The following is a 13,610-nucleotide window of genomic DNA, read 5'->3' as shown; positions in this document are numbered from 1 at the left end:
TAAGAACCTGTTGAACGATAAACGAAGACGGATGTCCTAAGCGACGATGCCACATAGATGAAGACGGATTTATTGTGATGAAGGCATGCTTGGAGGATTCATTGGAGATAGGCATCAGGGGATAAAGACCTCCATAGCATGGGCCTCTAAACAGGATTCTTCGAGTTGCTTGGTCCTTGATCAAAAAGAAGAAGGGATGAAATTCAATAAAGACATGATTGTCAAGAGTAAATCTATGTACTAACAAGAGATTTTTCGAAGCACTTGGAACATGAAGAATATCATGGAGATGAAAAGAATTATGAGGAGTGCACAAAACTGAATGACCAATATGACTAATATGCATACCTGTGCCTTCAGCTGTGCGAACACGATCTTGTCCATTATATGTATCATGAGTAGTGAGCTTGTTCAGCTCGCCTGTGATGTGATCAGTGGCTCCTGTGTCATAGTACTAGTTTGTATCAACTCCTTGTGACGCAAAATTTGCCCCCTTGTCTCCACCACGATCACGATCACCATTGTCACCACGGTCATCACCGTAGGGCCACCAGCACTCCTTAGCAGGATGTCCATGAATGTCACAGATTTGACAAGTAGTGTCAACATATGGAGTAGGCTGACGACGAGGACGCCCACCACCATCACGACGGCCTTGATAGCCTCCACCATCACGGCGGCCTTGATAGCCTCCACCATCACGGCGACCTTGATATCCTCCACCATCACGGCGATCACGATCATCTCGGCGTCCACGATCATCACGACGATCTTGAGGGCGACGGTCATCACCACATCCTCGATCATCACGCCAACGTTCTTGGCCACAGGAGGGAGGATCCGGGCCACGTGGAGAAGGACCGCGACGTGCAACATTGGCAGAAGATGAGAACCCAACATCATCAGTTTTGTGGAGGCGGTCATAGGCTTGAACTTGATCAAATAAGTCCGACAGAGAGGTGGCCGGGTTGGCACGGACGGCGGTAATGAGGTTGTTGTAGGGGCTGCCAAGACCATTGAGGACATACCAGATGAGTTCATCTTCATCCAATGGTTTTCCCGTAGCAGCAAGTTCAGAGGCAAGCGTCTTCATCTTGGCAAAATACTTCTCGGCAGATAGATCAAGCTTCTTGGTGTCGTTGAGAGTACCTCGCAATTGCTGCACCCGGGACTTAGATGCGGTCGAGACATGGGAGTTTAGAGCAGCCCAGACTTCAGAGGAAGTTTCCAATCCAATTACATGAACAAGGACGTCAGGGGATAGAGCATTCAACAGCCATCGGAGAACCTGTTGATCACGAGCGATCCAAGTGGAGTACTCAGGATTGTCAACGACCATCTTCTTCTGGTCAGAGTCTTCAACGTCAATCTTCTCAGCGGGTGCCTTCTCAGTTCCTTCAACGAGAGCCAGGACACGTGCACCGCGAAGAGCAGGGACGACAAGGGCCTTCCAGACCAGGGCGTTCTCACGGGTGAGGAGTTGGGTTGGGGGAGCCCCGAGGGTGGCGGCCAATGCCGTCGTGGATGAAGAAGAGGCCATAGGCTTGGGTGTTGGTTTGGCTTGGGTTTAGGTTTTGGCGACGGCGGCAGAATAGCTGCGGCGGCGACAGGGTTTCTTGTCGTGGATTTTGGTCGTGGGTTTTGGCGGCGGCGGCAGGTTTTCTTGTCTTGGGTTTTGATCGTGGGTTTTGGCGGCGGCGGCAGAGTAGCTGCGGCGGCGGCAGGTTTTCTTGTCTTGGGTTTTGTGTTTGGCGGCGGCGGCAGCTGATCGGAGCGGCGGCGGCAGGTTTTTCAGGCGAGAGCTAGGTTTAGGAGGAGTAGCTCTGATACCATGTTAACTAACTAGGTTGGAACCGATAACCTGATCGGCTCGGGTTGCGTGTTGATATAAGCACCAGAAAAGCCCTGGGCGTGGCGCTTACAGAGACCGGGCTGGACCTAAGTCCAGGCCCTATACGGGACTGTTTTATATTTCCAACAACGACGACCCAGGATGCACTGTCAGTCGGCGAACCCCTTCTTCTAATTTATGTTTAGATTGCACCACCGGTCTGCAATGTGATCGCGGTCCAGTACTTTGATCGCGGCTACTTCGGCGGGAACGGTCTCTTTTGAATATGAACTATTTAAATTTCTGTTTGGGGACCGCGTTTACGGGACACGGCCGGGAAGCACTACAGGAATGTGGCGATATGCCGAGGGCCAGGAACCCTCGGCATAGCCTGCTTTGGCCGTCGGCGTAGGCTATGCCGAGGGCCACCCTCGGCGTAGCTCCTCGGCGTATAACTCCCTCGGCAAAGCCACTATCGCCGTCGGCGTAGAACCCTCGGCATAGATTTTAAAAAAATTCAAAATTCCTTTTTCCAAAAAAATTTGAAAAAAAAATTTCGAAATTTTTTTTTCTATATGCCGACGGCAAAACCCTAGGCATAGACTTTTAAATTTTTTAAAATTTTAATTTCTTTTACACCATTTTTTTCTTTTTTCTTTTTTTTACTTGTTTATCTTTCACTCAATACATATTTAACTCTAAGTACACTTAATCTTAGGTCAAATTACAATCATTGTTAAACTTCCCAGTCGGTCACCCATCCTCACACTACTCCAGGCTCAGCATGCTTAACTTCTTGGTTCCATTCGGATGAGCTTCCATTAAAGAATTTACACCTCCTGCTGATAATAATAGCATATCAACCCTATTAACCCTTGAACCGAGATGCACACTTCTTTATTTTTGAATCCCAAACAATTACTTAAGTATACAACAATGAATGTATAAGTAATAATAATATTGAATTCAAATAACAATAAAATGATTTTATTTTTGGTCATTTTTCTATTTAATATTTAATATGGAATAATTAATATCTTTAAATCGGAAAATCGAAATTCCACAAATAATATGTCTAAATCGATCAGAAAAATGAGAGGAATCTAAGTATAACATCCATATCATCATTTGAACCTAAAAATTAGAGGAATCCAAATATGACGGCCAATTTGCCATGTGGCCAAAACGGCTCCCTCGGGAGATGCGAAATGGCTGTATCGGGCGCGTTGGTGCACCATTCGCCAACACGCTAAACAGACAAAAATTAGCACATAAAGTGATGTGTTATAGACCTAAAAACATTTTTGCGGAATTTATTGAGTGATGGAAAGTGTACCCCTATTTCAAATCCGGTCAGTTTCTAGCGGATTCGGTGGGACACCGCAGGAAGCCGCAGGGATTCCCAGATAGCTAGCGCATACATATGGCATGTGATATGTGGTGCGGAGGCGGTGTCCTACCACTACGCGGAGGTCTCGCACAATACTTAAATGCACCCCATGTAGCTGCTTCACAAAAAAAACCCGTTTTGGCACCCCGAAAATGAAAAAGCCATCGCCCATGGGTCGGATTGGAAATCCGCTCCCGGGGCCTTGCTTCCCATCCCAGGGACCACGCACGTGCAAAATATGGCCTCGTTCCGACAAACTATGCGGTGTCACGGGCCGTTTCCTACTCATTTGCCCTAAAAACCATAGAACTTCGGACGCGATAGCCCTGTTTGTGAAGGGTTTTCCAAAATAATTACCGAATCGTAATTCCGACTTTTGGAGAGGTTTCTAGGACACATAAAATGACGCCATGCGGCTGCGCGGGATTTTCGGACTTCGTTTAAATTGCCATTTGGCCAAAACGGCCCCCACGAAGATGCGGTATGGCCGTACCGGCGCGTTCGGTGCACCCGTTTACCATCGCGCTAAACGGAAAAAATTTCGCACATAAAGTGATGTGCCATAGACCTAAAAACATTTTCCCCGGAATTTATTGAGCGACGAAAAGTGTAACCCTAGTTCAAATCCGATCACTTTCCAGCGGATTTGGTGGGACACCGTAGGAAGCCGCATGTATTCCCAGATTGCTAGCGTGCACATATGACATGTGATATGTGGTGCGAATGCGGTGTCCTACCACTACGCGGAGGTCTCCCGCAATACTAAAATGCGCCTCATGTAGTTACTTCACAAAAAAACCCGTTTTCGCACCCCGAAAATGAAAAAACCATCGCCCATGGGTCGGATCGGAAATCCGCTCCCGGAGCCTTGCTTCCCATCTCAGGGACCACGCACGTGCCAAATATGGCCTCGTTCCGACAAACTATGCGGTGTCACGGACCGTTTCCTACTCATTTGTCCTAAAAGCCATAAACCTCCGGACTTGATTGTCCGAAGGCTTTTCTAAAATAATTGCGTATCCCAATTCCATCTTTTGGAGTGGTTACTAGGACACATAAAATGATGCCATGAGGCTCCGCGAGATTTTCTGACTTCGTTTAAATTGCCATCTGGCTAAAACGGGAACCTAAGGACATATAAGAAAGTGATTGAATTGTTTCTATATTAAAATGGTACTGTACATGATTCAAATATGCATGATTTTGACATAAACGGATAGAGGATGTTTTTCTGAACATTTTAATATCTCATACGCATTTTTCTGACATCATATGAATTAGTTATGATTTTTAGAAACTAGACAAATTTAAAAAATGGCCGTGGCCGTCGGCGTAGCCCTGTCTACGTCTAGGGCCAAATATATGCCGAGGGCTACCCTCGGCGTAGACTTCGCTACGCCGACGGCAACGATACGCCGAGAGTCGACGGGCTGGCTGGCCGTGCCGGGCCATACGCCGACGGCCCCGACATTTGGCCGTCGGCATACGCCACGGCCGTCGGCGTATGTCGCCATTCCTGTAGTGAAGCGACATCCCCAAACACGGCACGAAAAAAACGCATCACCCAAACGCTCGATTCGGTGCAGTTTAGGAGATGTTTTGGGGGAGGCAGCTGGAGATGCTTCTAGCTTATTTCACTAACATCATCTTCCTCTTCTACTACGATCCTAAGCCGATCGATTACTCAGATTCCGCATGGCCGACATGGCTACCACTGCTCGCTGGAACACCGGTTGCCACGCCCCGCACTCCCACAACGGGTGGCGCCTCCACGCCCCCAAGCACCTGATTTATCGACGACCTTGCTCTGGACGGCTTGAATCGACGCCGCGGCCACCCCAAACCCCCGCATCCGCTCCCGGCCTCCTCCGCTCACGGTCTCCTCCGTCGGCGGTCACTGAGCCGCCACCTCCAGCGCGACCTCTCCCCTGGCCTACTGCACGATGCCATCGCTAGCAACGGCCAACGCGGCGGCGTAGAGCCGCCTGAGAGCAGAGCCGCGCGCAGCTAGTTCCCATGGCCTGGGCGTCGGCACGGATCATGGCCTTGACAAGCGCCACGAGCTCCACGCGACGAGTTCCTTGTTGCACGCACGGACCACGTCCCCCCACGGCGCGCTGCTCTCGATGTGTCGCTGCTGCTTCCATCTGTGGTTTTGACGGCCTGCTCGCCATGGTCAACTGCTGCCCGGCCTGTGACCTCCTCTGCCGGCAAGGAACACACGCCCTATCTAGTGCTGGGGTACGTGCATACGTATGTGTGTGTGTATCTAATATGTCAATAATTGGGTAGTTCAACACCCAAGTGAAGTGCAGAAGGAGATTGTATCGTCAGTGAGTGTAGCCAGTTACCTTTCCTTTCCCTGTACTAGCAGGTGGAGGGTGCCTATTTCACGGATCTGATGTCCAGGGTCGACTTCGCTAACCCCTATAAGTCCAAGTTTCTGAATGGACATCATTCTATCCTTTTCAGTGTACTTCTCACCGTATTCATTAAAATACAGGGTTTGTTTGATCAAATCATTGGACATCCTCCATATACAGTTTCAGTTTCTGCTCCGCTGACCACCTGCAGGGCTCAGCCCAAGTCTCCAATAGGTACGCAACTCCTTCCTTGTATGCTTAGTCTCATCGCTCATGAGCTGCATTAGATTTGTGTAACTAATGTCGGAAACTGCGCGCTGTCTACTTAGGAGGACGAGGGAAACATGGAACATGACGTATTGGAGCGCATATTTGACGGAAGCATCGAACCAAGAGATGTAAAGTTATCAGCTCTAGAGAGCATCACCCAAAATTTCTCCCAAGAGCGAATTATTGGAGAGGGCGGATTTGGAACCGTTTACAAGGTAAACTTCACTTTTCACAGAAAATCTGGTTTAAACAACCTATATATCTCACGTGGTTGATTAAAACCTTCTTTATTTGTTCCGACAAAAGAGCAAATTTAAAATACTGGAAAAAATGTTCCATTGGTAGATAAGTTTATCAAATTACTGCTATGTCTATGTGCTGCCAAGCAAAATACTTTGAGTGGTATATATGCTGCTAGGGCTAAGTTTTATGTATGCATGCCAAATTTTCTCACAAATAGTTGCATCGCACGTTCAAATATTCTCTAATGTGACCCAACTTTAAACAGGGTGTCCTAAAAAATGGAGAAGTTGCTGTGAAGAGGCTAAGGAACAACCATACAATAGATGAGAAGCTATTTCGCCGGGAGGTTAATAGTCTATTGAATGTAAACCATATGAATATTGTTCGGTTTCTTGGATTCTGTTCTAATACAGAACATAAAGCAATGAAATGTGAAGGATCAAAAGAATACATCTACGCCGAGGATAGAGAAAGAATACTCTGTTTTGAGTACATCAACAGCGGAAGTCTAGACAAATATATTGCAGGTACACTCAGAAATGACAGGAATGTGATTAGGTGGTGTCAATTCTTCTATCTCTTTTTAACTTCTACTCTTCAGTAACAATTTTATAAGGGACAGACTAACAATTATATAATTTTCTTATGTCTAACAGTGCACAAATAATGCGGAAATACCTCATGCTCTTGTGCCTTTTTATTTTGCAGATGAATTAAGAGGGCTTCCATGGGACACTCGTTATTTCATAATAAAAGGAATATGCGAGGGGCTGCAGTATCTTCATATGAAAAAGCATATTATTCATATGGATCTGAAACCGGCAAACATACTAATAGATTATAATATGGTAGCAAAAATAACAGATTTCGGTTTATCAAGGATGATGGAAAACTCACAGACTAAAAGTACAACCCGCTTTTTATCACTGTAAGCAATTTACCACATGATTTTTTCAATACCTTCCATACGGTCCATTTTCAATGTTCTACTATAATTAATATATTCTCATGCAGCGGATACACCGCTCCAGAATACCTAGACAATGGCAAAATGTCAGTCAAGTCTGATGTGTATAGCCTCGGTGTCATAATAGTCGAACTGGTGACCGGGTATAGGAGTGTTCCCGAAATTAACAATGTAAGGTTTTTTTTTTAATAAATTAATAATGTAGTCTATTTTACATCGCAGATGGTCCCTTTTTACAGATTTAGCCAAATATTTTTGTTGCATATTGTTAGGAGGTTTTATAAACCCCCTTAAAAAAATACTCTTTCAGTTAACATGAGTAAGCTAGTTGCAAGTTGCTGTATATTTAACTTAATGGTAATGGTAATCCATAGAATATTGCACATGAGGCAATAAGCACATGTTTTTGTGACGCTTTTTTTTGTTCTTCCTGTTGACTGTAAAGTGGGTACTCCCGGCGGCTGGACCAGGCACCCAAGGTCCAAAACAAATATCGACTAACTTGGTTAACAGCCGAATGTGTTTTCAAGTGACTTTAAGATCCGTAAATTTTTCTAAAAGGGAAAATAAGATAAATAGTAATTGAGCACCCTGCAATTTTCTTAATGAAACGGGAATTACATTTCTGGTATAATTCTACTTAATTTTCAGTCCAAGCGTTGGCTGTCATATTGATTTCATCATGGTGCTACAATTTAAAACAGATCTTAACTAAAAAAACTGATGAACTGATTCTAAAATCAAGATGACATGGTTTGTCTACCTTATGTTTATACAAATTGTGGGAATTATATATATTTTCACTATAGCAGTTATGTCAAATGGCAGGTACTTAGAAGATGGAGGCATAGATGTTATAAATCAGGGAAAGAAACACCATTTAGATACCAACAGATAACCAAACTCATCAAGATTGGGCTACTCTGTCAGGCAAAGGACCCCTATAAGAGGCCTTTTATATCGGACATAGTACGTGAGATCAATGAACTGGAAAGCATGGATAGGCAAATCAGCACGGCGAAGGAATCTACAGTTAGCCATGTAAGCTCATGTGCTCTTCATAACTTTGATTGTAGAAATACTTCATTGGTTCCTCCATTGTTCTTTAGATATCATTGTTTTGTTTCAAAGAGTACAAGGAAACAAAAGCCTATATGACTTTGCTCCACACGGAAGTGCTATCTACATGTTGATGCACACGAGAAATAAACCAATAAATTGTGCATTGTAGGAGATGACTCTTACATTTGTGCTTCATAACGTGGATGCATTCTCTCCAGGTTTTTTTTCTTTCGAAAAGGAGGTTCAGACCCCCGGCCTTTGAATTGGAAAGATGCTTTCTTTCCGCTAAGCACCCATAAATGATAAAAGATCAAGTGATGGTAATATAGTATACATGCAAGAGAGTGTGCCTATTACCACGACCTGATGTTTAATTTCCGTCAATGTTAGTCCAAACATTTAATTGAAATAAATAACATTCATTACCTTTTACCTACTCTTCTAATTCTACAAGTTTCCACCTTAATGAAAACAGAGATCATGAGATTCTAGGAAAAGTAAATCTCATTGTTGCAATGCATCTTGTTTGGTCCTTGCAGAGAAGCCCCTACTTGGATGATGACATGCTTGGGATTGAGCCTCTCGAGCTACGCTTTCCTTTCGAGCTCAACAATCACATATCATGCTTACTTGAGCTAACCAACGAGACAAATGATTTTATTGCTTTCGCCATCCAAACGATGAGCCCCCTGCCATATTGTATACAACCAATGAAAGACACTGTGGCTCCAAGGTCGAAGTATAGTGTCAACATAACATTGCAACCACTAGAAAAGGCACCACAAGATTGGCAGTACATTGGCAATTTCATTGTCCGGAGCACCAAAGTAAATGACAGCCTTATGAGTGAGAATATTACTGAAGATATATTCCATAAAGAGGAAGGTAAATTGGTAGATGAAGTGATTCTGACGGTTACATATAAGGCTGAGGTACCCAAAGTGGATGTTTCACTTGGGTCCCTAATAATTTCAGACACAATAAGTCTACATAGTCCACAGGAATCCAGTGTGCCGCCAACAGAGGCAGAATCTGAGGTGAGCATAGTCACTTAATTAAACTTGCGAAGATTTAATTGTCTTCCTTAGTATAATCTGCAATTGTTTAAGAATTTAGATCTAATGGACTGGGGTATAAGTACACATGCACAGTAAACTAATTAACAGTTTACGTCATAATATATGCCACTTTGGTTTTGTGGTTGGACAATGGTCTAATTCTTTTCTTGATTTGACAATGTCATCATGCGTTTTATGAAATTTTAAATGTAGATAAATTAAAATTTATCGCTGGACAGTACAAATATGTGTCACCTTTGTTTTCTGACTAACAACATAATCTTGAACGTTATTTATTTGATTCGATTATGCCATCTGTGAGATCTATGCATTTTCAGATTGTCTTTGTAAGTAGATGAGCTAAGTAGCTGCTCTTCTCTATGCAAAACATAATCCACATCTCTAGCAGAAGTGTACCTATTTCATTATCACACTACTTCCCCATTCAAATGGTTGACATCATCAATCTTGTTATGGCTGTTGACTGGTGTCAAGGAATAAAAAATGTCCTGTTGTGTTAACGGTACATAGTCCACTCCCACTTTTGTCCATGATTTTTTACTCTAGTTTGAAAAGAACCAGCAATGTACTCGCCCAATTCTTCGATTTCAAAACAGACATTGTTTTCACAAATTGCGCTTCAACAAAAAAAGATATAAGGGACGGGGACCCTATCGGATAGGATACTTGTTACTTCTGGATAACGACGTGTTATTGAGTTACTCCTATATATTAATAACTACCATTGGGAATATTTTAGTATAGAGGTCTTGAAAGGAAAACGTGCTGGGAAATTATCTCAAAAAGTGAAATGGGCTATAGTTGAAACAAAAAAAAAACATGGAAGCTCGAATTACAAATTTAATCAGAGATACCAGTTTAACTGCAAGTTAATGTTATCTAATTGAATGTTTCCAATAGGCTGATTTATCCAAGGCTATATTCTTCTTTTGCAGATAAGTGCATCTACCTCAGATGAAGTAATCCGGTTTGATCCCCCCAAACTATGCTTTCCCATGGTGCCAGATAAAACTGTTTTGTCCTCAATTAAAATAATCAACACTACAGAATCCTATGTTAGTTTCGCCATATGTGGTCTCGCAGGAAAAGAACCCGCCAGACTTTACCACTTCAACAAAACCAAATCAGTCCTGCCACCACGGTCCACAGAATGCTTAACAGTAAGAAGTTATAAAAGAGAAGGTGCAGTAAAAAAGATACAGTTCAATGAGGAATTCGATGTCGGTTACGCCACTGTGGCTGAAGATATCAAAGCCTGCGACCTTGATACTAATGATTACACTCAGTGGAAGAAGTTGCACATCGTTGAAAAGAAGGTAAGTCCACTGTTTTTCTTTTAAGAAATTTCAGAAATTAGAGTGACTGGCATTTTTCATCCATTCCGTCTTCATCTCTAGAGTCTTTTCCTTTTTGCCGAGCAAGGGCGGGGAGTTTCGACGTTGCATTTTTGCATTATTAATAAAAGAAGCAAAAAAAAATTGTCAAGTTTATCAGGGAAAATCGGGTGAAACCCCAAACGAAATGCTCAGCAATAGGGCTAGAGCAGATTATCTACCGAACCAAGGCAACAAACGCAACTTAAAGGAAGTTTGTCAAGTTTTTTTTTTCCTCAAAAAAAGTAGGCAGCACGATGACCACCACCACTTCATCGTCATCACCCAGCACGTTCAACGACAGCCGTCGTCACTTGGGGCAGAGTCTATCTCCTGCAAGCCAGACTCACGCGAGGCCCATCGCCGCTCTGCCACTATCAGGGACACACTGGTGCCAACCTCCGCACCGATGCGTAGATCCGCCGCCTGGAACGTCAGATCCTCCGCCATCCACGGCGGGCGGCCCACAGCACCCCGTTCGCCAATCACCAGCTTAGTCTTGGGCCGCCGCCCCAGAGCCGTACCAATCGACCTGGAGAAGCCCCAACTCGCATAGTCCCGACGAGCCCGACTGCCGCCTGACATACAAGCTTCGCCCGTGGTTCAATGGTGGAGGTCGGAGGCATATCCAGTATAAAACTTTCTTGAATCAATTCACCCTTTGCTTTCCCAAGAATTCTTGCGAAAATTATGTGCTTGCCGAATGCCGAGCATGCTGTATTTGTACATTTGTTACAAGGGAAATCAACTTGATTAAGTGGATGGAATTTTTAAAACACGCATGATGGCGATGTTTCAATCCATGTAAGACCATGTACTATGTGTGCAAAAAGCGGTTCAAAGAGGTGTATGATGCGGTTCCACACATAGCAGAGCATCGATTCATGTTGTCAGACAAAAAAAACGACGCAAAATATTGGTTCGGTTCAAAGCGGCTCCATCTGACACACAAGGAAAGAAGCAGCCAATCACATGCATATTTTAGAGGAAACAAACAAGAAAAGGCTGAACTTTCTGCACAAAACAGGCCCCACTTTACGTGCACAAGCGGCTCAATACATAGCAGGGAATTCAGCCCGATTCCAAATTCTGACAACATTTGTCTTGAATCGAACACACATTGTACATGGTCTAAGACCATCTCTACCAGATCCTGTAAAAGTGGTTAAACTCGTAAGATAACTGAATTTTACGGTTTTAGTCAAAAATCGTTTAACCCTTAAATATTTTTACACGCACGCTCGCGAACCCTTGTATCTGAAGTTTCCGAGACAAAACTCCGCAAAATTAAAAGGGCCCTGCATCCCAGGCAAACACTAGCGGTTAGGAAATTTCACTTCGCGCCAACACCTTCACCCAATAGACTTGCCGGAGTCCGATCAAATTTCTGCGAACCTCAACTTAATCTGGCCATGGATGGATAGCAATCTACCGCAAGATGCCGAAATCGGACAGTGCTAGCCGGAATTGGCCGCCGCACATCCGGATCGGGTTGGATTCAGGCGGAGCAGGCTGGCCTCGACCTCCACCTGGTTGTGGAGAAGGGCGGTACGGCGAGCGAGCGAGACGGCGTAGGGGCGGCGCACGAGGCTGGGGCAGGGGTGGGGCGGCGCTCGGCTTGGCTCGGTGCTACGGTGAAGAAGAGGCAGAACAAGGAGAAAAAAAGGTCAATTAAATATATTTCTATTACTTAGGCGTCCCACCCCGTTATTTAAGGGTCGGTTTTACAGTATATGTTCTGCCAGAACCAATTTGTCACCTTAAAATACGTTTACAACAGCCTTTATACATTGTTTTACAGTTTTTTTTATGGGATTTGCTAGAGATGCTCTTAGTTTGGGTGTTATTGCTCTCGAAGAATAGCCATATCTCAACTGAGATACAGATCTCACCTCTTTCTTTTCTTGATTACCTAATCTAGGTGGCAAAAAAAGTACAATACCATCTCATTGGGACTAGTACTGCCCTAATATACTACTATTGCCGATGTCATCGCATCCCACTTGTGTCAAAGATGACCAATTTATTTTTGTAGACGAACAAATAATGTTCTCCGATTGTTTTATTCTCCATACCAGATTAATCTACATTTTCTTTCATTTTTTTTTGTAGATAAACTCTTGTACCTCAAACGAGCTGATCCAGTTTGAACCACCTGAGTTAAGCTTCCCTTGCCTGAACAAGACTTCACTCTCGTGGGTTAATATAGTGAACCATACAGATTGCCACATTGGCTTCAATACATGGTGGTATAAAGACAATGTTGCGTCCTACGCCATAGAACAACGTAGAGGAATTCTGCCACCACGGTCCACTCGCAGAATGGTTGTACAAAGGGTACCCAAGGAAAAGGGAGAAATAGAAGAATCAGAATCATCATCGAAAGAAGACAAGTTTTTTGCGTGGAACATGATTGTGTCAGAAGGTGTTGAAGCTAGCAGCCTCCTCGGTTACAACAGTGACGAAGAAAGTACGGAGTTGCCCTCAATTTGTAAGAAGGTGAGCTCCCTAATTAAGCAATGCATTAGTTTTCTTTGTCTTTTACTCGGGTACTTTGCCTCCCCTATCTAATACTAAAATCTAACTACCTGGAACCATGAGGTTGACATGGCAATTTAACACTTGCACAGGACGGGCCATTGCCGACCATCTTCTTTGTATGTTGGGGTCGCTTTTTCTGCCCCGTAAAGGCCGCTCATGCATGCAAGGGCTGGCCATAGGCAAATACTAAAAAAACGTCTCTTACGAGGAGTATGAACGATAATTTTGCATATAAACCCTCTTAGGAATCCAGATAGCACACAATCTAAAACTTTGGCACATACACAAGAACCCCAGACGTGAAACCAGAAGGGAGGAAGAGTAAGTGACGCGATTTGCAGACAGCATGTCATCACCGCATCGCCCCGAGCTCGTCCGCCCACGCCAGAACGTGATGGAGCTCGCCGGCCGGAATAGGGCATGCCCCTGGGGAGCTCGCCGTTCCCGCCCACACGGAGCTTGCCGGCGCCCGTGCCGGCCTCCCCGAGCTC

The 13,610-nt window shown here is 44.3% G+C and overlaps 1 protein-coding gene across 1 annotated transcript; it reads left to right on the top strand.

Moving 5' to 3' along the window:
• Window positions 1–5,393: 5,393 nt before the first annotated feature.
• On the top strand, window positions 5,394–13,298 carry LOC124664360. The gene is made up of 11 exons (XM_047201898.1): window positions 5,394–5,462; window positions 5,596–5,694; window positions 5,914–6,097; window positions 6,511–6,624; window positions 6,806–7,025; window positions 7,112–7,235; window positions 7,893–8,105; window positions 8,666–9,163; window positions 10,141–10,521; window positions 12,691–13,077; window positions 13,209–13,298. Exons 1-11 carry the CDS (start codon window positions 5,394–5,396, stop codon window positions 13,296–13,298), a joined length of 2,379 nt encoding a protein of 792 aa, XP_047057854.1.
• The last annotated feature ends 312 nt before the right edge of the window (window positions 13,299–13,610 follow it).

This window comes from Lolium rigidum, chromosome 6 (genome assembly GCF_022539505.1).
Source record: "Lolium rigidum isolate FL_2022 chromosome 6, APGP_CSIRO_Lrig_0.1, whole genome shotgun sequence".
NCBI classification, from domain to species: Eukaryota; Viridiplantae; Streptophyta; class Magnoliopsida; order Poales; family Poaceae; genus Lolium; species Lolium rigidum.
The sequence above is the reverse complement of the archived record's forward strand: the minus strand, read 5'-3'. Positions and strand labels throughout refer to the sequence as shown.

Excerpts from the sequence above, each read along its gene's own strand:
- LOC124664360 (XM_047201898.1), top strand. The coding sequence starts at position 5,394 with ATGGTCAACTGCTGCCCGGCCTGTGACCTCCTCTGCCGGCAAGGAACA. Across the intron at positions 5,695-5,913 it reads ATCATTCTATCCTTTTCAGT|GAGGACGAGGGAAACATGGA; the intron begins GTACTTCTCACC and ends CTGTCTACTTAG. Across the intron at positions 8,106-8,665 it reads AGGAATCTACAGTTAGCCAT|AGAAGCCCCTACTTGGATGA; the intron begins GTAAGCTCATGT and ends TGGTCCTTGCAG.